Genomic DNA, 24,488 nt, shown 5'->3' with positions numbered 1-24,488 from the left:
ATGTTGAAGGAAGAGTGTTTTAAATGGAGCTTGATTCAAGGAAGTGAGACAACGTTCACTGCAGGGAGAGGGCAAGGAAAGGAGATGCCACTAGGAGTATTTGGAAGCACTTGTGACAATGGTACTTCTCATTTGCCTACGGGCGAAGATCTCAAGGTCAAGGCTCTGAGTCAGGAGTCAGAAAATAGGGGTCACTGTGTGTCCTAGACAAGTTACTTTATTTTCCTTAGTTTCACTTGCCCGATCTGTAAAATGGGTTTAAAAATCCATCCTTTCTTCCATCCTTTGTCAACGCAGGTTAAAAGCACTTTCTGTCTGTACCGCATTATGCATAATTAGACCCTGATCTCAGCTGGCATCACCACAACAGAAGTAATTAACACACCATCATGAGCTTTGGCTACAACCTCTCATTTTAAATAGGTATTATCCTAATTTGCAGCTACGCACATTGAGGCACGAGGAGATTAAGTGATTTGCCCAAGAGTACTGCATGAATCAGTAACTGACCTGGCCAGAAAACCTAAGTATTCTGGCTCCTCTCCCCATATTCTAGCCAGCTGATGCCACCCCAACCCAAGTGAATCTGAAGGGATGCCCAGAAAGTCAAAACAAAGCTTATAATGACTATAAAATTTGGGGGCAGCCATTCCTTGAGTGTTAATGAAGCCACCCTGCATCTCTGTCATATCACAGGGATGACATACAGGTCCCTGGGGACACTGTCAACAGGAGGCAGTAACCTGCAGCGAGACGTGTAGTCAGATGGGTTTCCGAAGGGCCCCCCAACTCCCACACTCACAAGGGCCAGAGAGGTGACAGCGGGACTGACCTGCCTCCAGGTGACCCTATGCACCAATCCTTCCAAAATGATGCCAACAGCCAGCACATGACAAAGGAAGCTCTTGCACTCTGCTGGTGGGGGGCCTTCCTAATCCCATTCCCATTACACCCACCATCAGGCTGGCAAAGATAAGGGCTTGGTAAGGCAGTGTCCTACAGAGTGGTAGCCGCAGAGGCAAAGAATCTAGCCACAAGAACAGGTAACAGTATTACCAAGCACTTCTAAGGGTAGGGGGACTCCAGCGACCCAGCTCAGCCCCAGATATGGGTGGCCAGGGGCAAGACACTCCCTGTGGCTATCCCAAGTATATTCTATTAATAGGACACACAGCTGTGATGGAGCCCTGTCCATCCTTGCAGTCACCCTGGGGACAGGCTACCTTTCCAAACCCACCTACATCCCCAGGCCTGGGAGCAGCAGCCCATACTGACTCAGGATAGTATGATGTGCAGGAAGCCAGCAGGGATGAATGGATCCCGAAGGATTCAGATGGAGACCTTCCTAGCGGAGCTCCTCTCCCTGAATGCAGATGTTCTCGGCAGCCTTTCAGTGCCAGCTGGCTCCAGCCAGACACGGGCCTGATCTCTGATGCATCTTCATCAGAGACGATGCTAATTAAAGAGTTGCCAGGGCGATTTCCTCATTGATAGATGTAGTGGTTTGGAGAAGGGAACTCTGGCTCAGCGCAGTAACCTAGATGGTTCTGCTGGACAGTGGCATGGAGCCAAGACCTACCCTGATTTATGGCCCCAGCAGCTCCCTCCCAGGAGGAAGTGCTTTGCCTGTGATAACTGAATAACAGGGTTTGCTCTCACAGACCCAGTGCTGTGAGCCCTGCCTGGACAAACAGACCCGCTGCATTCACTGCTCCTCATCTGAGTTCAGGGTGGCAAGACCAAACTCACACAGAGGTTGATTAAAGTCCAGTGAAAATAATGGAAAGACTCCTGTTGACTTCTCTGGGTTCCCATCAAGGGTGTGGTTACCCCATCGTCCAATGAAATATGTGTGTAGGGTTGCAACTCCTGTGTGCCTACAGGTTTTCATAGATCTAGTGCACCTTCCAACATAACTTTTATACTTAAGCACTGCTTCTCAGTTACCCATCCTCACTGAAATGCAGTCAGCTTTTAATGCAGTGCATTGGCCTTTTAATACTGCAAATCTACGTGGAAGTTTAAGCTAGACTGCCAGGACAAATTCCTTTAACCATTGAAGCAACTGCAAACAAGCAACGTATGAATTCATATTCCTATCCACAGCATTTCCTACCCAACCGTCTCCAAATCTTTCATAACCTTCACCTGAGCCAAGTAAACATGGTTATTCTGCTTCCGCACAGAGAACAGAGACAGAGACTGGTTCAGTGACTTGACCAGGGTCACACAGTTTGTTACTTGAGGAGCTGTCAGCAAAGTGTCTCTGGGTTTCCCTGGAGGTCTCCTGTTGAAGCACTGATCAGGCCTAAGCCCCTGCTGAGACTGTGAATTGTAGCTACAGAACACTATGCACATGCCCTGAATATGATGAAAACAAAGCTGTTTCTGATTTGTGTGTATCTGGCTATCCCCTAACAGCCAGAAAGCCAGCAGAAAAAGCCCCCCCCCACCACCCCACCACCCCTCATCACCCACCGGCAGTACCTTGACACGATTGATGCTCACACCACTCATGCTTCCACTGCGGTCTACAAGAAATATAAACTCCCCCTGGGCTTTCCTGAGGTCTGGCTGGAAGTTCCTCAGGTTGGGGCAGAAGTTCAGCATGATCACAGGGTGGTGAGGAAGGTCCTTGTGCAGCCGTTTCCTGATGATTTCTGTCTGTAACACAGAAGATAAGCTCTTTAGAGGGAACGTGCCAGCATCCCTGCCCCTGTCAAACCTCTCCAGATTACTTCCCCTTCCCCCGACTCCTTTTCCCTCTAGGAGTGAATTGGAGCAGCATTAGGTGACACCACAGTAAAAGTGCCCCAGCCTTCAACCCCTATGAAACCGCCTGTGAGGAACGACATACCTGATTTCTGTCAGTGGACAGCACCCAGGGCAAATGCTGGGCACTTGGCTGGGATGGTTTAGTGACCCTACCTTGAGCAGGAGGCTGGACTAGATGACCTTGAGAGGTCCTTTCCAGCCCTGCCTTCCTATGAATCTATGATCCCATGAAACCAGTGAAGATAACACCAGGTAGGGAGTATATGAATGCACAAGAAAGGCAGCTACAAGTAGGAATAAGCATCTCCCCACAACAGATCACTAAACACTCTCTTAATTCAGCCTCACAAGAGCAGGTAGGTTGGTGTTATGATCATTCCCATTTTACAGCTGGGTAAACAGAGGCAAAGAGTCATTAGTGACTTCTTCTTTGTCACTAAGCTTCAGAACTGGAATCAAATCTCAGGGGGTAGTAGGTTATATTTTAATGGGATTCAATGGCTGGTTCTGTTAACTTCTTCTGTTCTGCTTTTTCCTACCCATTCTTGTTATCATATTTTATTGCCTAAATCAAAAGCCTATAAAATAATCTGACCCACCATTCAAGATATAATTACAATAGCATCTGGCATGATATATAGTTTCTTTATGGCCCGTTATATCTCAAATGTAATGGGTTTCTGCATTTTGTTTAATATTACTTGATGTATTGATCCTCACTAAAAAGATCTATAAAATTAAATGAAAAAAAAAATCCAGTGATGGTTTTATAATCTCCTCTGTGATGGCTGCAAAAGGCAGCCCTTGACAGATCACCTCCTCTGGAGTGAAATCATAGCCTCCTCGCTCCTTATGGTGCCGCACTGACTACATCAGTGGAGACTCTGGCCTCTTGTTCCCAGTTATGCAATACTGAAACATGCTCTGAAGCAAACACTTTGATTGTTGTCAGTTCATAAATAAGGCTACTGATGCTCTCTGATTGCAGGAGAAGTTATGAAGACCTTTGCTCAAATAACTGGACTTATTTTAGACAGCCGGTGGGTCTCTCATTCCCAGAGCCTGCTATAAATTAATTACTAATCCTTTTTTTCCCCATATTGGTCTGAGCATAATGCTGACACCTTCCCTCACCCAAGGAACAATTTGGATTGATCTGCACATGCAGGCTTCATTTCACAGCTACCCAGGCAGAAATTTTCTCACCAGCCACCTATGGAAATGTACGCCATATTTAAAGGAATAAGCTGAGTACCCTGCAGGTACATTAGCCAAGATAAAATGACCAGAACTATTGGCTCTCATGCTTTAGGGCATACATTGATCCATCACTGCCTGGGGGTGGGGGTTAGGAAGGCCTTCGCCTGCCTTCATGTAATGTTACTTTTTTTAATACCTTCCTCAAGATTCCAGCAATGATCTCTGTCAGAAGATCAGACAAAATGGATCATCATTCAGATTCAGGGAGGTAATGGCTATGTAACTTCATATAGATTGTAGTAGCACTTCCTTTGATCAACATCAAAGGCCTAACCCTGTGTGTTCCTCAGCCCCTCCTGGGAAAGCACCTCTTTTGCTGAGTATTTCTGTGGCCCTCTTCTCCCTAGTATCTGAATATGTTGCAGTGGGTTATGATATTTATCTCACAGTTCCCTGTGACGGAGAATGTAGCATCCCCATTCTACAAATGACAAATTTAGGAGCAGGGTAGATTAAGTGACTTGCCCTAAGTTATATGCTGGGGCCGCAGTAGGAACTGAATCAGGTCTGGATCTAAGTCTATGGCCTAAGCACTGGTTTATCCTAGAGTGGAGGATGCCAGCACTTTCCAGGAGGAGCTGAGATCCACACATGATCAGGGCCTGATCCCGCTAAGGTCCAAATGCACAGGACTCCCATTTGCCTTCAGAGGGAGATGTGTAAAGAAATCTTTGTGCAGTCAGAGCTGTTGTGGCTCAGCTAGGGAAGATAGCATTTCATTTGCCCCCTACCTTCTGCCTCCCCCTATACCATTATCCAGTTATAATAAACTAATCAGATCTCGTCAGCTGCCAACTGATTCCAGGAACACATTTGTCCCCATAATCTTGCTAGCTAATGAGCACTCAAATCATCTGCATAACAAACTGAAGAAGGGAAGTGAATTATCATGCACCACTGAAATTTTGGAGCTAATTCGTTTAAGCCAAGAGGTGATCAACGTCATGCTCTCAGCAGCAGCAATCCTAGCCTGTAATCTACCCTGGACACCTTTGTCAATGGCTCCTGTGTGAGGGACTAAGTCATGATCTCAGAGTCTGAGGAGTCCAGCATAGTCATGCCTCTGTCACAGTACCAGCCACACTCAGCTGCTATGTTCTCAGCGTGAATGCTCCCCCAGTCCCTCCTGGTCCCAGGGGCAGAATTCAGATTTGAAAACAGGCCTGGAATTATACCCACCAGATAATTTGACAGCTTTAAGACACAGAATAATTAGTCAGGCTTCAAAGCCATGGGGTGGGACATTCGTATCCTTCCACCTGCTGCACTCAGAAGGCAATTAAAGAAGAAGCCTGCAGTGTAATATAAATGAGGTTCTCATACTTGCCTCTAATTGCGAAGGAGAGAAAAGACTTCACTCCAAAAATTTGTCAACATGTTTCAAATGTAATGAAAAATCATCACAACAACAACCCAGAGAGCTGCCTTTGTGATAGCCTGAGGAGGCCCAGGAAGTGTGTGGTAGTCTGTAGACCACAGCATGGGCGTGGGAGGTAGGATTAAGAGCATAAGTGATGCCATACTGGGTCAGACCACAGGTCCCCTACCCTGGCTAATTGTTGTGTTCTTGTGCTAAGGCTGGTGATGTCTCATTTGGTGACCAGGTCACTGAGGCTAAAACGATTGATGGGGGGGGCACTGATGCATGTGTGAGTTCAAGCCACTCAGACTGCTCTGCAGAAACACCAAGCACTCAAAATCCCACCCACTGCCAGCTTCACAGATAACTTGTGTGCGACACTACAGACCTGTGCATTTAAATCAGGAAACTGGCTGTGTTCTGGATTGCAAATCTATCCATGCATGTCAGTACCCAACTGGCATGTGTACTTTTGATTAAGCGCTTAGCAGTCCCGCCCACTCCAAAAAGCTCTAGTCTAAAGTCTTTTGTATCAATATCGACCACACAGATGAGGTCATTGAAGAGAGGCTCATCCACCGTTTCAAATTTTCTGGAATATTTGCCAAAAATCCTGCTATGAATATTTCTTATTCATTAGTCAATGGAATAAGCATTCATTCCCATCCCGTTGCCCTTCTGTCTGGCTAAAGATTCCCAGCCAAGGGGAACAAGCTCATCGGGAGCGTTTGTTTCAGACACGCTACTTTCAACAGCACCCAAGAGGCATGGCGGCAAATATTACATCCAGCCATTCCCCAGCCTGAATAACCAGGTACTCATTTATAGCTGGGAGCAGCCTCTGGCATTGCTCTTATGTAAGGCTTGGCCTCATCACTCAGAAGCCAGGTCAGGGCTCCCTAACCACTCCATAAGCATGGCCCGATAACAAACCCAAATAATAGCACTTATATAATTAGGCCTTTACTACAGGTACCTGATATAGGACATATTTATTTAGCATCCATCTTCTCCTACTGTATTATTCCAAATTATTATGGTCACTATTGCAAATAATAGATTTAATACTATATCATGTTAATTCCCTGCAGAATGAACCATGGAACTACAGTTACATATGAGTGTATAATCTACCATTCCACATCAGACCCATAGTCTCTGCTGTACAGCATCCTGCCTCTGAAATGAGGCTTATGGCTGGGGAGAAAATTCTTCACTGCTCCTTGTTTAACTAACCATGGGAGAAATTCAGTGAAGGACTTACTGCCCATAATCATTAGAACTGTATTATGCATGTAGTGTATAACTGGATATATTCTGCTATTAGTACTAATTATACTACTTATAACAATGATAATAAACTTGGGTAGTACAATTTACCTTGTACTGATAAATCAATATTTACTTTCCCAACCCAGGCCCTTGCGACAAACTCCCAAGTGCAGTCAACATTTATTTACTGCTAAAAGCTCTGTTTTCTTATATCTAAATCTTCCCCAATTGCCAGCCAGAAGCCCATCTCAGGAGCAGGATACTGCACTGTGGGGATTTCTGGGATGTAATACAAAAAGTAAACTAAAAATCAATCATTTGCTGAATTAAACCCCAGCTAAGGGTAAAAGCCCATTCTCTCCTCACCTTCTTTTCTGCACTGGGGTCCTTCTTTGTCCCTTTAATAAAATCATTTCTTCCCTTCAGGTGTTGTTCATACTCTGCAGGGGTCATGTCACCTTCTTCCATCAAAATATGAGGCATATGGGGTTCTAGAAGAGAAGGAGCAAAGGGCACATTTAGACTTCTAGTTTGGGAGACACAGAGGGGCACAGAATTGGGAAGATGCTGCCTTCAAACAGGCTCCAGAGGACAGTGGCCCACACTTCCAGGTGAACAATTTAATTCACATACAGGCCTAGAAATGTACTACCTGAAAAGTGCCAAGACCCACCAACTCCCCTTACTTCCAGGACAATGGGAAAGGACCCCTTGGAAGGGAACGGATGGCTGGCAGATGGCACGGCCCACCTACCGCTTGGATGGATTAGTATTTCCACTGGTCTGTCAAAAGTGTGTCTGTTGGCTAGCGTGATCATGATGCTCTTGGCAGAGCGGGCAGAGGGATCGGCATCTGCCCGGATCTCATGCGTTGGGCTTTCAACACCTGCGTGGGAAAGACAGAGGTCAGGTGGGAGCAGTGCTGGCAGATCTGTGGAGAAGCTATTTGTGGAGCTGGATGAGGGGAGCTGGGCTTCAGGAGACCAGAGTGAGAGTGAGGAGACATGGGGTGGCTTCCCTACCCAGCAATAAGCTGCACTCACCCATCCCTGCTTCATCAGTGTCAACTCCAAGAATGGAGCACAGAGGACACCCTGGGGACACCTGAAGCCACTTCTCCTGAGCACACTGGAAACCCGGGGCTTGAGCAGTGCCAGGAGCATCCTCAATGCCTCATTTTTGGCACTGGTGTGCCAGAGTGGGAGCAAGTGAGCAGGGCTTATTGCCTTGGAGACATGACTGAGCACTCTGTGGCCCCTGCGTAGTATACTAAGGGAGGAATGAGAGGCGGGGGTATAAAGGAACTGGGAGGGGTGTGTAAGGACCTGTGTACCAGCACATCTGGTATGCTGTCCACACTGTGCACCCCATGTCACCTCTTGCCAGCTCAGTGCAATGAAGCCATATTTGCAGAAAAGCAACCGTGAGAGGAAATCACTGCTCTTCAGCACTGCAGGTGTTAGGCAGGCAGATGGCTGAGGGAACCCTGCCCAGCTGGAACAGGGGTGTTCCCTTAGTGCAGGGGGCAGAGCCCTTGGTGGTAATTCCAAGCAGGTCTGGCTTCAGGCCCTGGCACTCTCACCTGCGAGCAAGCAGGGCCCTCGGATCTCCAGGTGGAAGCTGAACTCGTACTCGGTTGGGTTGGATGCCTCACTCTCCAGCAGCCGGGCCAGACACAGCTTCTGCCCTTGATCCAGGCCCCCAGCTCCAGAGTTATGCCTGTCTCTGTGAGGAGATGAGACTGTGTGAACATGGCACCCCTTGGACTTGCCCTCTCTGCTGCACTGCAAACATGCTACGGAGTCTGAGGGCAAAGCAATCAGTCACTCTCTCAGCTCCTAATGCAGCTGAAGCTTGTTTTTATGCAGCAACCTGAGCTTCAGTTCATAGCTCTCGGCTCAGTGCCATCCCCAGGGGCATGTTGCCTTCTGGGAAGCTCAGGAGATGATGAAGAAACAGCCAGGTGGGCACTAAGCAAGACACCCAGACAGAGCCAAAGGCTATGGGATTGGAAATCATACGTGAAAGGGAGAAATGGACAGAAAATGGCCAGGAAGGGGGCTAAAGAGTAATGGTTATGTCAGGACATGACCCAGGGGGTGAGTGGGGGGCACCTCAGAGGAGAAGTGGGGTGTAGTAAGGCACACCAAGCCACGGGTCAGCTGCAAGGAGGCTTCTAACAAGAGAAGATGGGAGGTGTACCAGCATCAGTAGAGGCAATGGCCTTCCACAAAAACAGTCTGTTGGTCTGTGGCCTGGCCTTTGTACTCCTAATAGCTTGGAAGAAATTCAGGCCTAAACAAGCAGGCAGGTAAAGCTCTGTAGTTAGAGAAGTGATGGGGAAGGGGCAATCTCAGAGGATGCTGCTGAAGGAAACAGGACTCTACAGGCCTTTCTTTGGCACCCCTCACCACAGTGTCTGGGCGATACCTAAAACCCTCTGGCTTCTTTGCATGGTCCCTTACGCTCGGAGCTGATGTCCAGAGAGGCTGGCAGAGTTCTCCATGTTTGACTGGGGGACGCTGGGCACGCACACAGCTGGGAGAAGAACCCTCACTGCCCCGCTTGGCAGTGTCTGAAGCTCCGAGGAGGTGCTGATGAAGATGGAGATGCTTTCCAGTGGAGGGATCATGCCCAGGTTAACCACAAAAAGGATCCTTTCCAAGTCCTCATCCAGCACAAGCCTTCCTGCACAGAGAGAAGGTCACACAGAGGAAATGCACTGGATACCTGCCAGAGGAGACACTCTTCCCTGCCAAGGTGACCTTGTCTGGGTCTCTCTCCTCCCTCAACAGCCCTTGGAAGTTGTTAGACAATGCCCAGCAGCATCCCAGTGCAATCAGGTGCATTGCCAAGACATTCAATCATAGCTGGTTGGGACTAAGATCTGCTTTCACCCTTCTTTGTAGCTCCAAAAAATGCCCGATCCAAAGCCCACTACAGTCAATGGGAGTCTTTCTAGGTCCCTTTATTTGAGCTTCCCCCTAATCATACCCTGTACACTCTCCCTTTCAGCATCCACTCTCTGCCACTGTGTGACACAGGAGACTGGGCAAGATGGACCTATTGTCTCATCCATAGCAATGGCAGTTCTTATGTTCTAAGTCATGTAGCCTTCAGAAACAGATGGACTTTCAGGCATACACCATATGAAGAAGGAAATGACCCAGCCTCAGCCCTCTGGTCCAAGCCCTCCTGATGCCACGTCATGAGCAAACCTGGCTGATGGGTCAACTGAGATTCCCCTATACCACAAAAACACTGAGCCCCTGCTTACCGCTTCCATCTGGAGTCCTCCCACTGGAGATGTTGCTGCAGTCGAAGTAAGAGTCATCCATTTTGGCTTTGTCTTTGATCTGCACTGTCACAGCACGTCTGGACACAACAGCTTCAAACCCCACCACCGTGGTGTACTCATCCAGTGGGTACACAAAGAGACCTGCCAATGGGAGGAGACGCAGCATTAAGGGTTCCTTTCTCTGGCAGGAGCCAGCACTGGGGGTGGAGAAAACCCTAGGCCTATAAAAAATGACATTATGGGCTTGGTTCTCAGGTCCAGCACTTTTGCAATTGAAAGGGACAAGCAAGTGCCCAGATCCCCACCTAAGAAGTCATCTGATCTGATTCCTGGGACAGAGCTCATCTGGCATAAAGCTGGTGCCTGTTTCGCAGATTCTCAGCAGTGCGGCCCTTGGGGATCAAAGGCAGTGTCTGGAAATTAGACGAGTCCTTAGGCTTCTCCAACTTATCCTAGCACAAGGGACCTGGGCTGGAGCTGTTGCATCTTGAGGACTAGCTTCCCAGTGGCTCCCAAATAGTTCCCACTGCACAAGAAAATCTGGACCAGAGGTGGGTATTACAGGGAGACATCTAAGGAGGACTCAGAAGATAAAACCAGTGCCAGGAGTTACCCTTCTCCCATAGTGACCCTGGCACCTGAGGAATACAGCCTTTACTCTGTGGACAATGGGACCTCCTTTGGGAACTTACCTTCGAAAGGATGGGCCTCTGGGTTGGCATATGTCAAAGAGGCTGTCATCCCAAAGGCATAGCCACTGACGCATGAGGTGACCTCGGAGGCTGTGAGTGGAAGTGGGCAGCTGGTTGTCCGGTTGATAAGCCCAGGCATCTTGCTTAGAGTCTATGGGTGGCTCAAGTGTCAGGACCTGCAGCAAACTGGAGACAGGAGGAAGGACATGAGCAACATGAAAGAGCCCTGACAGCTGGAATCCCATATTCCCATCACCCCACATTCACTTCTGCAGCTCTGGGGTTGGCTGCAGAGCTACAGCTTGGATTTCCTATTGCCCAGCTACTTGGAGGCATCAGCTATCTTGGACCTCTATCTCCTCATTCCCTGCAGTGCCCACAGCCTCACCAAGGGCTTTCAAGATACTTGGATATTCCAGAAAACTGTTGGCAGGGCAGCCTGTATCTCAGCACAGACATGGACTCAGTTTCTAGCAGAATGTGGAACTGGAGAGATCTCTGGGCTGAACAAAAGAATCCAGTTGGCAAGCACTGGTTATAGCTTCCTCCCACCGACCCGCTTTCTTTCCTCTCCCTTCATAGCACAGCAGCACAGAGTGGGACAGGTGCTAGTGAGATGCAACCACACCACCCTTTTGTCCAAAGCTGCGCCCACATCCATGGAAGGGCAAATGGGTGGATGACTGGGTTTGACTGGCATGAGTATCTCCATCCTTTGCTTTCCCAAAGCAGGCATTCATCCTACCAATCTGGGGTAAAGCACCAAGACAGACAGACAATGACTCTGTGAGGATCTGCTTCGGCCAGGAGGAAGAATTAATTCCTACTTGACAAGGGAGAATGAATGTCCTCACCAGGGAAGGAAAGATGAGGCAGCCCAGATGAGTAACACGTTTTAAGACCGTAATGATGGAAAGATGCTGTCTGAATACAAGGTATTCTGCCCACTACCTAGGAATGCCTTGGAGCTAAATCTGGCTGAAGGATAAAGCCTGAACCAAGCAATGCACTGATATTTCACCATGAGGCTTAAATTGCCCTCCATTGTATCAGTTTGTTTTAACTGGTATTTAGCTTAACCTGTGTCTGCTTCTTTCCCAGACAAAGCTTGTTCAACATCTCGCCCAACTATACAATTGATCTAATCGAAGATATCACCAAAAGTCCTTGCATCTTACAAAGTGATAGACAGACAGATATTCTTGTCTGCCTAGAGTATCTCTGCCTCTTAGCAGACACCCCCACAACACTGGCCATATTAATTCATCTCTTTATTGTTGTTGCATTTCAGGAAATTGGAATGCCGGCCCCCCACCCCAGCCCCCCAAACCCTCAGCTCCAATGTCCTGCGTCTCCACTTCCCTCTTGCAAAGTATGACTCACTTTAATAACTCCTTAAGAGAGCTGCTCATATTTTAGGGAGTTGCCTCTACTGGTTCTGTTAATTAAATTTCCCTTGCAACTCTGCTCCCTCCTAACCTGTTCTCTGTTCTAGCTAATCTTCTCCCAGCCTGACTGACAGATGCATTCAGGTAAGGGCCTTGCAGGGGGTTTCTGTCCTCAGCCATCTCCCAGGGGTAGCTTCTGTCTAGCTGCTCCTCTGCTGGCTCTGGATGCTTTAAACCAGACTTTACAAGATCCATAAGGCGGGGGCAGCAATGGAAAACATCAGCTGTCTCTCATTTCCTGGCAGCCCTGTGTTATTAAAACCACCTCGAAATGCAAATGTCCTAGAAAGGGCACACAACAGTCATCAAGACTCATTCCTTGCTGTGGAAAAGCAGCAGCAGCAGCCGATCAACTTAAGAGGCTAAAACAAGGCAGCAAAGTGAGAAGGGCCAGCAAAGACTGTAAGAGGGAGGAACAGAACCTAAGGGTCCGGTGGGGCTGGGAGTCAGGGCCAGCGGGTATGGGATCCCAAGGGTTGCTGGGACTTTAACAAGACTGGATAATAGCTATGGAAGAAGGACAGCAGAAGTCTGAAACACAATGAACTAATAATAATGTTTTGCAGTTCCAGGACATCTTGCACTTGAGGATCTCTGTGTCAGTCATTCCTGCTGAAGCCTCTCAGCCTTCATTGGATACAGTGACAGATAGGAACAGAGATGTGTCCAAAGGGAGCTTGTGGCAGATCTGGGAATAAAACTCAGTGCTGGCTGCCAGTCCCCTGCTCTAGGCAAAAGGACTCACACTTTGTTTGCAAAACTCATCACAGGAGGGTTAGACGCTCCAACAGTGACAGATCTGTCTCCAGTCTAATGGCCCATGGGACCGGTCTCGTTTAAGCACTCGATCCAACAATACAAGTGACTTGGGAGCTCAGCTGGGGAACAGCCCCACACAGGAACCACTTAACAGGGTCTCTGTTTGGGAAAGAAAACGTTGTTCATATCTGTGCCTCTGACAGGCAGAAAGAGACCACAAAAAGCCAATGACATGCATGTAAAAAAACCCCCACAGGACAAGGTGTTGGATGCTTAGCAGGACTAGGCAGCTCATATATCTAGCTAGTTTACCCTATTGCCTTTCAAAGTAGTGATGACACCACAGGCCAGACAGTCTGGGAAACCCAGGCTCCTCCAAACAATAAATCTGGAGTCTGGCAGGATTGCAAATGGAGTTCTGCTACACAGGGAAATCATGAGCATAAATGAGCCATTGAGACAGAGCATCTCCAGCCAGCAAAGCCCATCGTGACTTTGGGGAGTAGTAGAAATGCCGGATGGGAAAGAAGGAGGCTGAATGACATGATCAAGGAAAGTAAGATCTGAAAGGGGAAAAAAGAGAGGACAGGAGGAGGAAGACTGAAGAGAGGAACGGGGGAGCCAACTGAGCCAGGCTGGCAGCCTGATGAGGTATCGCTGTTATGCCACCCAGGGTCAGTGCGGTGAGAACCGAGCCCCTGGTCTCCACTTCTCTGCTCTGGAGGAAGTTGAGGAGCATGCCTCCTCCTGGGATGACCAGCCATAGTATAGGCAGCCAGGCCATCTCTGGCTGCACAGCCCAGGCTGAGACGCAGGGAACAGCAAAGACTTCAAAGGCAACACAGGCTGTGTTTGAGACCCAAGGGCAGCTGTCTGGGGAGATTGCTCATCCTCACCAAGGAAGGGCCAGACAGAGGACAAGAGACAATGATGAGCTTCAGAGACAAGATGATTTATAGCAGCCACATAAATAACATCTCAAAGTGCCATGGTTTGCTGACTCTCAGCCTCTGCTAGTGATGGGAAAAGCAGTCTGGCCAGAGCAGCGGCAAATGAGGGTCTGCAGGGAAGATCATCCCCAATTAGCTCTCACCTCACCAAGACAGGACAGCTGTGGGGCCTCCAGCTGGTAGAGGAAGCATGTCTATGCCCAGTGAGAGGGCTGGCAACCACTTTTGTTACAACCTACAGGAGTTCCTAGAGGGCCCATGTAAGGCCAGAGCCCTGCTGAGCTGGGTACTTCTGAGCCCTACAAAAGTAAGAGAGAGGAAAAATTATCAAGAAGAACTATCACAGTGCAGTTATGGCAGAACAGGGCCAAAAGTTTCCTCAGCCCCAGGGCACTGCTTAACCACAGCCTTTCCTCTCCAAACCGAAGGGAGAAGAGAAAGAGAGGATGGGGACAAGCCAGCTCCAGCACTGGGAGTGGCCACTTCTCCCTTCTGGCCCTTCACATGCCTCTTCCTCAGCCTGGAAAGGTATTGAGGCCACATCTCTCTTCTCAGACCTTTTCCTGGTGGAATTTATAAGCCAGCCTCACTCTTTATCACTGCGGGACCTCTACTCCCTGATTCCATCACAGCGGCTATGCTCCCACCCAGTGCTTTGTCCTCGACAAGAACTCGGCAAAGCAGACAAGGACTTCTTGTCCCAGAACACAGAGCAGTGCAAAGCACGCCTCGGCTCATTCACAGTCAGGTGGGCACCAGCAACAGCCTTCCCATGAACAGATTCAGAACGGTACCTGCCATGAGTCACTCTCAAACAGCCTCTGTTTCGTTAGGCTTCTCCTGGTGGCCCATCCCTACTGCCTACCCTCCCCTGCCTGCGTGTGAAGCCAGGAGCTGCCGTAGGCTCTGCCCTTCCAGGGGGCCAGCCCCCTTCGTCACCCCTGACAGAATGCAGCCATGAATAATTTCCACTTTTTCAGCGTAGCAGGGCTCGAAGCACCAGGGATGGCTTCCAGCAAAGCACAACCCAGGACTTTGGGAAAGCAACAGTGCTTTAAAAACACTGAGATTTCTCTACCTGCTGCTGTGCTCTGGCATGTTTTTATCTCAAGTCTGCATGGAGCTATTGGCTTTCCTGGGCTTTCCTAGACATTTAAAACTCTCCTTGGTGGAAAGAAGACTCAGAACAACCTGCAAACATTTCCAAGCCTTCTGCCACATGTTCAAGAGGACAGGCAAGTCAGTGCATTGTCCTGGGTGCTGCCCAAACCCCTGGTGAGAGACACTTCCTGTCCCAAAGAGGTTGTAATCAAAACAGGGAATCGAGAGAGCCAGGGTCACACAGCATCAGTCAGGATTAGAGCCCAGGCTTCCTGCCTCTCAGCCCAGCACCCCATGAGTCTAGGTTGAACCTGCCTCAAAGCCTCCCTCACCTCTCTCAGAGCTGCGCTGGGAGTCTAGTGGCCAAACACGGAGCACAGGCTGTGCACTGCAATCTGGCGAACCTGTACAGAGAGCTCTTTCTGCTGCTTCACCTTCAAAGGCCCTTAAAATGGCAAAGAGAAAATGGCAAAAGCTGCTGGAGAAGGCACTGTGGAGCGGATGGGAGGCGAGGGACCGGTGCTGCGCTGCAGTTCGTGTCAAGCATGCCATTAAGTGTCTACAGCGGAAAGAAGGATGCTGGGGGGAGGTAGAGAACGTACGGAGAAAAGGAAGGGAAGAAGCAAGGGTCTGCAGTCAGGCAGCACTGCCAGGCAGCTTATAGTAATGTGAGCTCTGAGCTCCCCTCTCCACTCTTCATAGGGAGCTCTGACTGCCCTGCTCTCTGCTGATGAGCTGCCCACCGGGCAGCCAACAGCCCCCAGTTCTCCATACCACTGCCTGCCTCCTGGATTCCTTTCACTTCACCTTTTGTTCTCCGAGCCAGACAAGTGGTGTTGTCTTGCTTTGTCTACACACAGTAGAACTGGACCCGAGGTACCTGAATGGTGGGCTAGCTCGCCTCTACAAAGAAAAAGCAAAAGGGAGCTGCTTTCCCTCTAAGCATCCTTAAAACTAAGCTCCAGATGCTAGTGTGAGCCTGGGTAACTGTGCACACACCACCCTACCCCACCTGATCTCAGCTGTGCACTCTGGGCATGCATGAAAGGAAGCTGAATTGCAACTCACAGACCTGTTACCCTGCAAGGATAGTGAATGGATGAATGCAGGGATTAATAAGCTGAGCTGCTACATTTCATGTAGCAAAAAGCAAAGGCGATGATGACTGCAGTGAGTATTACGGTGCTGCAGCAGCTGGACCTGGCCTCACACTGCCCACAGCTGATCAGATAAGCAGCCGTGCCTGAGACAGCTAACAGAGCCAGCAGCTGGCTTGCTGGATGCATCACAAATGTCCTGTGCTGGTGCTTTCTGACTAGTAGAGGTGGCCTGGTTCTGGGGCAGGGAAGGGAATAATCATTCATTGTTTGTAGGTCAAGCTCAAGACCATTTGCGCAGCTCTTGCTACTGCTGGGTTTCTGGTCCCTAGTGATGATCAGCTTCTCCTTCCAGCTATGGTGAGAGAGTTTACAGAAGAGTGAGCTATCATGCAATGGGGTTACACCCTGGCTGGGTTTATGCTGGGGTAATAAGGAATGAGCTGATCCTGCACCACAGTTACGCAACAGTAGCAGAGAGGTGTGAAGCAAGCAGAGCCTTGTCATCATCAGGAACAAACCACTGCACACAGTTTGTAGGCAGCATTTACTGAGCTCCAAGGGCCTCCTCCAAGGTCACTGTGCTAGGCTCAAGTAACATTGCCGTGTCACACTTCGGTTTCAACAAAACAGCAGGAAATCAACAGATCTTTTGATCCCGTGATCTCTTCTGAAACCCATCTAAGAAGCCAAGTTGGTTGCAGAAGATGATGATGTGGGTTGTTGTGTCATGCAGAACTTCTGTGTAGGTTGGGGGCTCCCAGCCAGCTTACCCCCAGCACCGTGCAGGACCCAAAGCATGTCGTTTAAGCACTGTGGGCCAGTAGAGAGAGTCCAACCTGCACTGCTGATACCACAACACCAGTGGGCTCCATACACTGACACTACCCTGGTGATGCAGAGCATGGTAGAGGACCCACTGGTAGGCAGCCTTACTCACAGCAAGTGAAATCCAGACAGTGCTGGGAGTGCGCTTGTGTATCAGACATGATACATGAGTGCCAGAGGTGTATCAGACATGCTAGGAGTATCAGGACTTGCCAAACTTTTCCTCCTTCAATTAGATCCAGCGGCTCTGGTCTCTCCATGCAGAATGCCATGTCCTGGGCCCATTTCCTGCCACCGACAGTACAGCAGGAAGCCTTCCAGAGGGATTCACTTGAATTCACTGGAGTCACACACTTCCCACCAGATTGTTCCTGAGTGGGTTTCAACATAGACTACCACGCTGTTGCCAGGACCTCCTTCTAATTAGATTTGCAACAGAGGTCCTCCCTGCTCATGGGCACAATGCACAGGAGTGATAGTGCCAGGGTCTTGGCCCCTTTCCAGCTGGGAAATTATGTTCCATTTCAGCTGCATGCAGTACTTCACTTGCCATTAACTTTTGCATAGCTTGTTACAGAGCTGGTAGTTTCCACCCTAGAAGCACCCGCATTTCTGTGATGTCACGTGCTCCTTGAATGCTTCACAGTTGTCAGGAGAAAACCCTGGGCTGGAATGCTCTTTTGGAATGAGAAAGCATTAGAGAACCTGGTTCTCAGACGCATCGGTAAAATGCTGCCGTGGTACATGTGGATCTGGGACATTCGCAGATGCAGGGCGACATCCCCAAGAAGTCGGACTCTCAGTCCTAGATCTAACTAGAAAGATGAGCCCTCCGACAGCACAGATTTCCCCAGTGCCATGGAGACACCTACTCTACACCAACTCTGAGGGACTCTTCCAGATTTCAGTCTTCTGTCCAGATCCAGACCCAGCCTAGCACTGAGATCACATCCACGTTCACATCATTTGATGAAGAGCGACAAGTTTTCCTGTGCTGGGTAAATATTCCTTCAGCTTCATTTGTATCAATCAACACTGACATCCAGTGGCCTGTCAGGACGACTACAGCTGGGCATGTCTTGCAGAGATCAATGAGAGCGAGCTTCCCTCCCATGCTCCGCTGTCCAAGCTAAAAGCAGTATAACCTATTGCATTATGACCATTCATTATTGCTCTCATTTCCAAATGAAGTCAGTGGCTGTGAAAGGCACCAGGTGCCTGGAACTGGAAAATAAACTTCTGTTTGCCTGCAGAACCAGTAAAACTGAGGCAGTAACTCCATGCACTTCCCAGAACTGCCTCACCAATGCACCTCAAGCCTGTTTGGGAAAGATCACCTCTACAGAGACCAGCCTCCAAGGCTTTAACCATAAAATGAAGGATGCCCATAACATACAGTGTAATATACAGTGCATCCTTCAGCCATCCCGCCTTGTCAGAAGTCAGAGCTAAGCTGAGTCAAACCTTTCCAGACCCCCAACAGACTCGAGATGAATCTTCTGAGCACTGCCTAGGAAGTACTCGCCTTGGGATAAAAAACGTCAGTGATTCTGTAAGCAGCATTTTTCACTATGGTACTGAGCCAATTACCCAACACTGTGGCGGGGATGGGAGGGGGGTGCTGGCTCTCACAGGAGATGTAAAAGCCAAGTCCAGAGTTGCTGTGGCTCTGGCTAGTCCTGTGGCACTTGCCAAAAGCATGTTTACCCCAATGACCTGGCCGACCTCCAGCGAAGGTCACCGGGCTGATTCCTTCATCTCTTCCCTGTAACTGCAGTTGGATACCGCTGTAGAAACAGCTGATGGGTTTCACCCCAGAGGTGACTGCATTTTGGTGGTGGGTGTGAGGATCAGGGGGGAAGTGCTGCCCAACCTGTAACCAGGGAGAAATTCTTTTGGGACTAGTGGAGGTGCGTGTCCCTGCTGGTGCCGGGCTGGCTGGCGGAGGAGGATCGGGTGGCAGATGCAGGGGACTGAAGTGTGAGGAGCAGATCTCTGCTAGCAGAGACGGGAGGACAGGAGATGAGCATGCTCCAGACTCTCCCCCAGAGTCCCAGCTGGGGCTTGGTGGGCAGGCAGCAGTGGGGAGAGGGGCAGCTTGCAAGTGCTGCCCCTCCTTCCCATTGCCACAGCACTGTCTGCTCTTCCTCCCCTGTAGCCAGGCCTGCCCAGAGGGTGCCTGGCCGTGCTTCTCCATCCTCCCTCCCCTCCTCCTGGCCCTGATGGCTGGTGAGAGGCTCTGGAGGAGCGGTGGCTGATTCCCCCCAGATGACAGCTCCTTAGGTATAACTCAGGAGGCCGATTTTCGGATTGACAATCAGTGCCCTGGCTTGGAAAGACAAATGCCACAGGACTGTGCCTAGAAGCAGCCCTCCTGCCTGGCCCTGATTGCAGGCTCCGTCCCTGCGGGAGCCCCAGCACTGCATCGCCCAGTGCCTGCAACCTGCAGAGCCCTGGACTCACTGCTCAGAAAGAAACAAGCTGCAGTGGCTCTACCTTAGCCCAGAGGCAAGCCCCTCCACAATGAGCTGCGATCAGGATCACTGATCTAGTGTGGGGGACAGGAGCCCAGCACCTCCCAGGGTGGGGCAGGGCAGGGCAGGGCAGGGCAGAGGCACCTCCCAGCTGCAGCAGCCAGGGACCGCCCCCCTCCGACACGAAGCAGCCCCTGGGCGAGTCCAAGCCCGGCCCAGGCCAGGTGCGAGGAGGGCAGGAGGCGCTGGCGGAGCGGGAGCTGCAGCGCCGAGCACAGCCCAAGGTCACGGGCAATGCCGCAGGCAGATCCCCGGGACGGGACCGGGCAGCCGGCCTCGGGGGCTGCGGGAGGCTCCGGAGCAGAAGCGGCCACCGCTGTCCCTTACCTTGGCGGAGGGCTGCGCTGTCCGAGCCGGAGCGATCCCGGCGGCGGCAGGCAAAGCTTCACACTCCTTTGGTCTCTGCCAGGCACCGGGAGAGAGAGATCAGAGGGATGGGGGGGAGGATCCCACCACCGGGAAGGACCTTCAGCAACCTGTGGCATCCTCCCCCCCTCCACCTCCACCTCCACCACCCCAGGGGCACAGATCTACCCCCTTGGCACTGATGCCTTGGGCTGGGGGCTCCCCTTGACCACCTCCCCTCCAACCCCTGGGGTTGCCTTACCTAGCAAGCTGCAGCAACATGTGTCTCTCTGCAAAAGCCGGCTCCGGGGAGCTGCTGACAAGGCTCCTGCTTCACATGGCAGAGCCGCGGCTCCGCTGGCAGCCAGCTGATGAGCGCCGGCTTTGGGCGAGCTGTTTGGGTGCCCATCGTTAAGTGCAGCCATTTGTTTTGTCAGAGAGGTAACCATGACAATCCCCTTGTACACACACACACACACATGCACACGCACACCCCTGTCTTTCTCTACCCCCCCCGCCGCCCTCTCCCCCTCCTTCTCCTAAGGACATGATGGCACAAGTCTTCAGTTTGCATAATTCTTCTCTGCTTCGCTTGGGAGCCTTTGGCTCTGCAGCCGCAGGGAGCGGGGGGACAACACGTCTCCGTGTCCAAAATGGCCATTCTCTCGACCCAGTCTGTACACGTCTGAGCGGATAGATGAGAGGACAACGAGAGGTCTCATATCTGCGGGCACCTCTGATAGACCCTCTCACCAGGTGGAGAGACAAGGTCTGAGATAGAAAGCAGGCTGGTGACAAGGTAATAGCACGAAAACAGTGCCCTTGAGGAAGGGAAGTTATGGGCAGCCCGTAATGGGAGTGCAGGATCCAAACAAGAATCACGGTCACTTCTCTCCCAAGGGGGAGATTTTTCACAGCGATTGCTGGGGGGGAGAGGGGGAATCATTTATTTTACATTTCTTTATTGTGGTTTCCTTGTTTTTCTATAATAGGAGTGCCCTAAATCCTGCAAAACCGGCTGCATCCACCGCTACTGGCCTCCTGCAAGACTGCCACAGTCTCTTGTTGGTACCCAATACAAAAATAAGATGTGCTCTTCTCCCCATAGCGAGCTGCCACTCACTCACTCACTGCTCCTCCTGCAGGCCCACATAGTCTTATCTCATCCTCTGTGCCCCTGTTTCTTTTCAGCCACCCATGGCAGCCACTTTTTCACATCCAAACAGGCCCCAAAACCCCTTACATTGGCTGTAGTGGGTATCCCAGAGGAGGAGTCTCAGCACTCAAAACACAGGACACCATTAGATCCATAAGCAGAAACATTAGGACTCCAGTGGCCCCATCTAGATCTGGGCCCCGTTGTGCTAGATGCTGTCCTGAGGTGCGTACAGTGTAAAGTCAAGTCTATACTGCACAGTGTTTCCCTAACTGCGTGTTATCTGGGATGTTGAAAAGCCATGACCTTCATCCACAGAGTGCCGCCTGTAAAACCCGCCATGTAAAGGCAACTTACAGTGGCAAAAGTGGCTTTTTGCTGTCTGAGCCTGTGTCATTTGGGAAAGCAATTTAGACACAACAGCAGAGGAATGCCTCTTACCAGTATAAGCTGCACTTCAATTATGGCTTTGCTGGTTTAACTATCCCAGAAAAGCCTTGGTAGGGCAGGTCAAGGCTGCAGTCCCCCTGCTTCACCTGTGGCAGGTTAAGGTGTTAGGTCTACATTGGGTCAGTGTTGCGGGTAGTCTTATGTAGAGTTGAGATTGTGTTTTTTATGGGCTGGCTTGGATAGGAATGATCCTGCCTGAGGCAGAGGGTTGGACTAGATGACCTCTAGAGGCCCCTTCCAGCCCAACTTCTCTAACTAGCCCTGAGAGGCACTGAGAAAGGAAGTGAGTGGACCAAGGTCACACAAGTGACCAGTGGCAGAGCCAGGAATAGGAGCGAGACAGCCTGACTCCCTAACTGGACTCCATTCCCAGTTCTGCCACTCACTGGCAGCGTGAGCCTGGACCTATCACTTCAGCTCCCCGTGCCTTTGTTTCCCCTGCTGTCAGAACTGAGGGGCGAACGTTTAATGTTTCAGGGCAGGGAACACCTCTTGCGGCGTATTAGCACAGCACAGAGCCCAACAGGCTCCTCAGTAATATAAATGGTAATAATGTGGCTGTTGAAAGGAAATTTAATATTGCTGAGAATATTGCTTCAATGTTCTTCAGGACTGAAGACTCTCAATTGTGGCAGGGATGCTCAGAAGGCCTAATTATTCTCTCTTAATACCCATGTCAATCAGAAATACTTTCTGTGAAGTCAGGGGAGAAAAAAAGTGGAAGGGCTTGATCCAAAATCCATTATCATCAATAGGAGTCCTTCAGTTGCCTACAGAAGGCTTTGGGTTAGACCATAAGGTAGACTAGCTTCAAGACTAGATTCTCCAGTTCCCCTGTGGTTGTATTGGCCTCTTCCCACTCCTTGCAGGCGCTCTCCTGGATGGAGTAGGAACAACTGGCCGGTGAGCCGAGATGTTCTTCAGAACCTCCACATGTAAAAGGATGCTGGTCATGCCACCATGAAGATACAGATCTTCCTGATCAAATCAGCATGAGACAATCACTGCATTTTGGTACCCGTGACTGCATGGGCTCTTCTGGACCAGACTCCCTGTCCAAGCTCTTCTATCACAGGCAGGACCATATCTCTAGGGAAATGTCATCATGCCTCTCACTTGCTCTGTGTTTTCCATAACTCTGTGTCTCTACTGATTTTAGGGCCTCATCTCTTGGAGGAGAACAAGATACCAGGCATCTGACTATGGTCATGCCATAGGAAGACAGCAATGGCCATAATGGATCAGTCCATCTAATGCAATCTCATGTTCCAAAATTTCAGAGGAATAGGCAAGAAACTCAAAAGTTTATCAATAAAGAAATTACTTGCCCACAGGGGAAGTTTTGTTTCCAGTCCCCATCAGCTCAATTCTTGCTTGCGCCCTGAAGCACAAGAGTTTACATTCCTTATTCGATAAGTAAGACAATCCCCAGAGAGAGCCCACGTCACATGCTACAAATGCTTGTTAAACATTTGCTTTTTGGCTCCGACAAAGAAACTAACATATGTCACAAAAAAATCACTGGGATTCGTACCAACAAATCCGGCACCCAAGCCATATGTATTTATAAAACAGAGCGGAATTTGACATGGGGGCTGTGACAGATGTGAGACCTTGGAAGAATGGAAACACTGAGATTTGTCAGACACTCTGGGTAGGGGGAGCATTCAGAGAGTTGTATCCACGTTCTAAGTGCTATATATGTCTACTGCTGGAGGGAAGTTACAAGGCTTTTCTGCAGAACTAAGATGACTGGGGGCGATTGATGTAACTCCTCAGGCAATTAAGTCCTCAGAAGCCTCACCTCACTGGGGGAAATTGTACATCCATTTAGAAGAGAAGGCAGTGATGAAATAGGTGAAATTGGGAACTGAGCACCTTGCAAGGTGGCCATGCTGACAGCGAGGAGGGATCTCTCGCACGATCTAAGAACGTAAGACTGATACTGACTCTGGAAAAAAGATCTGAGGAACTTGTCCGATGCCCCTGCCCAAATCCCAGCCAGGCAATGGTTAAAGCCTGGCCAGTTTAACACATGGGTAGACTCTTCATGGTTTTACTGTATTTTTTTCTGCAGTTTTTCATCCTTAAATAAATATCCTGAGCTGCATGAAACCTGGCCAGTCACTCATTAACCATCATTGTCCTGAGAGAGAGCAGAACTGCAGGTGCTGAACTAAACTCAGACCTGCTGGGATAAGTACAGAAAATTGCAAAAGAGGAACTGCAGCCTAGATCCCCGGCCTGGAGGGTGAGACTGTTGTGGGACTCGGCCCCAAGGAAGGCGACGTTGGGAAACCTGAGCCTGAGCAGAGTGCCCTGGAGGAGAGAGCTCCCTGGAACAAAAGCTGGGCCCTTTGGCTGAGATATCAGCAGGGCCGTCCCTAGGGTAGGGCGAATTGGGGTGACTGCCCCGGGCTCTGTGTTTTGGGCACCCCCCAGAGCCAGGCGGAGCGGCTGTGGCCCCTCCCGCAGGGCCCACCTGGAGCTGTAGTCTCAGCCCTGCACTGAAGAATGGAAACCCCCCCACACACACCCCGCTTGCAGGGGTACCACAACCCGCACAGCATTAAGGGGACTTCACACAGGCTGATTTGCCCCAGGCCCCGCACCCCCCGAGGGTTCGCTCTGAATCAGTTTGCTTTCCCACCCTTTGATTAGCAGGAACGTGCACATCACCTGGTGCCTGGCAGAGGAAGGGGAGGTATATTCACCGTTCCTGCTGCTGACTCTCCTGGCGTACAAAATCCAGTATGTAACTGCATTTGTTTCATAAGCCTGTAGCTAACATTTCCCAATTAGGGATGTCACGACTCACTACATCATTTGTAAGCCTTGGTACTTAGCACTCTTTACTTCCCAAGCTCTGGGCAAACACTACTGTCCATATTTCCAGAAGTGCTTGGCATTCGTAGCTCATGTTGACTGCAATCTGGGGCTTGCTGCTGCTGTTATTTCTACTCTCTCATGCCTAGAAACTCTAATCAGTGACAAAGGCCACCCTGTACTAGCTGCTGTGTGCAAAACAAAGAAGACAGGTTTGTCCCAGAGAATTTACACTTCAGGTAGCCAGGAGGCAAAAGGTGTACAGAAGAGGTCAGATGAGTCAGGAGGACGAGTTAATTATGAAAGGAATAGAGACCATCAGGGAGCTCAAATCTTA

At 50.0% G+C, this 24,488-nt stretch overlaps 1 protein-coding gene across 4 annotated transcripts in view; it reads right to left on the bottom strand.

Annotated features, from left to right (window-relative positions):
- The window catches only part of VWA5B1 (von Willebrand factor A domain containing 5B1), a 66,497-nt gene that overhangs the window by 35,632 nt on the left and 6,377 nt on the right, over nucleotides 1-24,488 (bottom strand). Inside the window, exons 2-8 of one of the 4 annotated variants that reach the window (XM_019541514.1) lie at nucleotides 10,658-10,843; nucleotides 9,945-10,106; nucleotides 9,133-9,355; nucleotides 8,250-8,392; nucleotides 7,422-7,553; nucleotides 7,034-7,158; nucleotides 2,488-2,664 (exon numbers count right to left, since the gene is read on the bottom strand). In XM_019541514.1, coding sequence (XP_019397059.1) covers nucleotides 2,488-2,664; nucleotides 7,034-7,158; nucleotides 7,422-7,553; nucleotides 8,250-8,392; nucleotides 9,133-9,355; nucleotides 9,945-10,106; nucleotides 10,658-10,796 — 1,101 coding nt within the window. In that variant the 5' untranslated portion in view covers nucleotides 10,797-10,843. Of the gene's footprint in view, nucleotides 1-2,487; nucleotides 2,665-7,033; nucleotides 7,159-7,421; nucleotides 7,554-8,249; nucleotides 8,393-9,132; nucleotides 9,356-9,944; nucleotides 10,107-10,657; nucleotides 10,926-24,488 lie in introns of those variants that run through there. The other 3 variants (XM_019541515.1, XM_019541512.1, XM_019541516.1) reach the window with 3 other exon arrangements.

The sequence above is a fragment of the Crocodylus porosus genome, unplaced genomic scaffold (assembly GCF_001723895.1).
Source record: "Crocodylus porosus isolate Cpor-Errol unplaced genomic scaffold, CroPor_comp1, whole genome shotgun sequence".
In the NCBI taxonomy this organism is placed as follows: Eukaryota; Metazoa; Chordata; order Crocodylia; family Crocodylidae; genus Crocodylus; species Crocodylus porosus.
The sequence above is the reverse complement of the archived record's forward strand: the minus strand, read 5'-3'. Positions and strand labels throughout refer to the sequence as shown.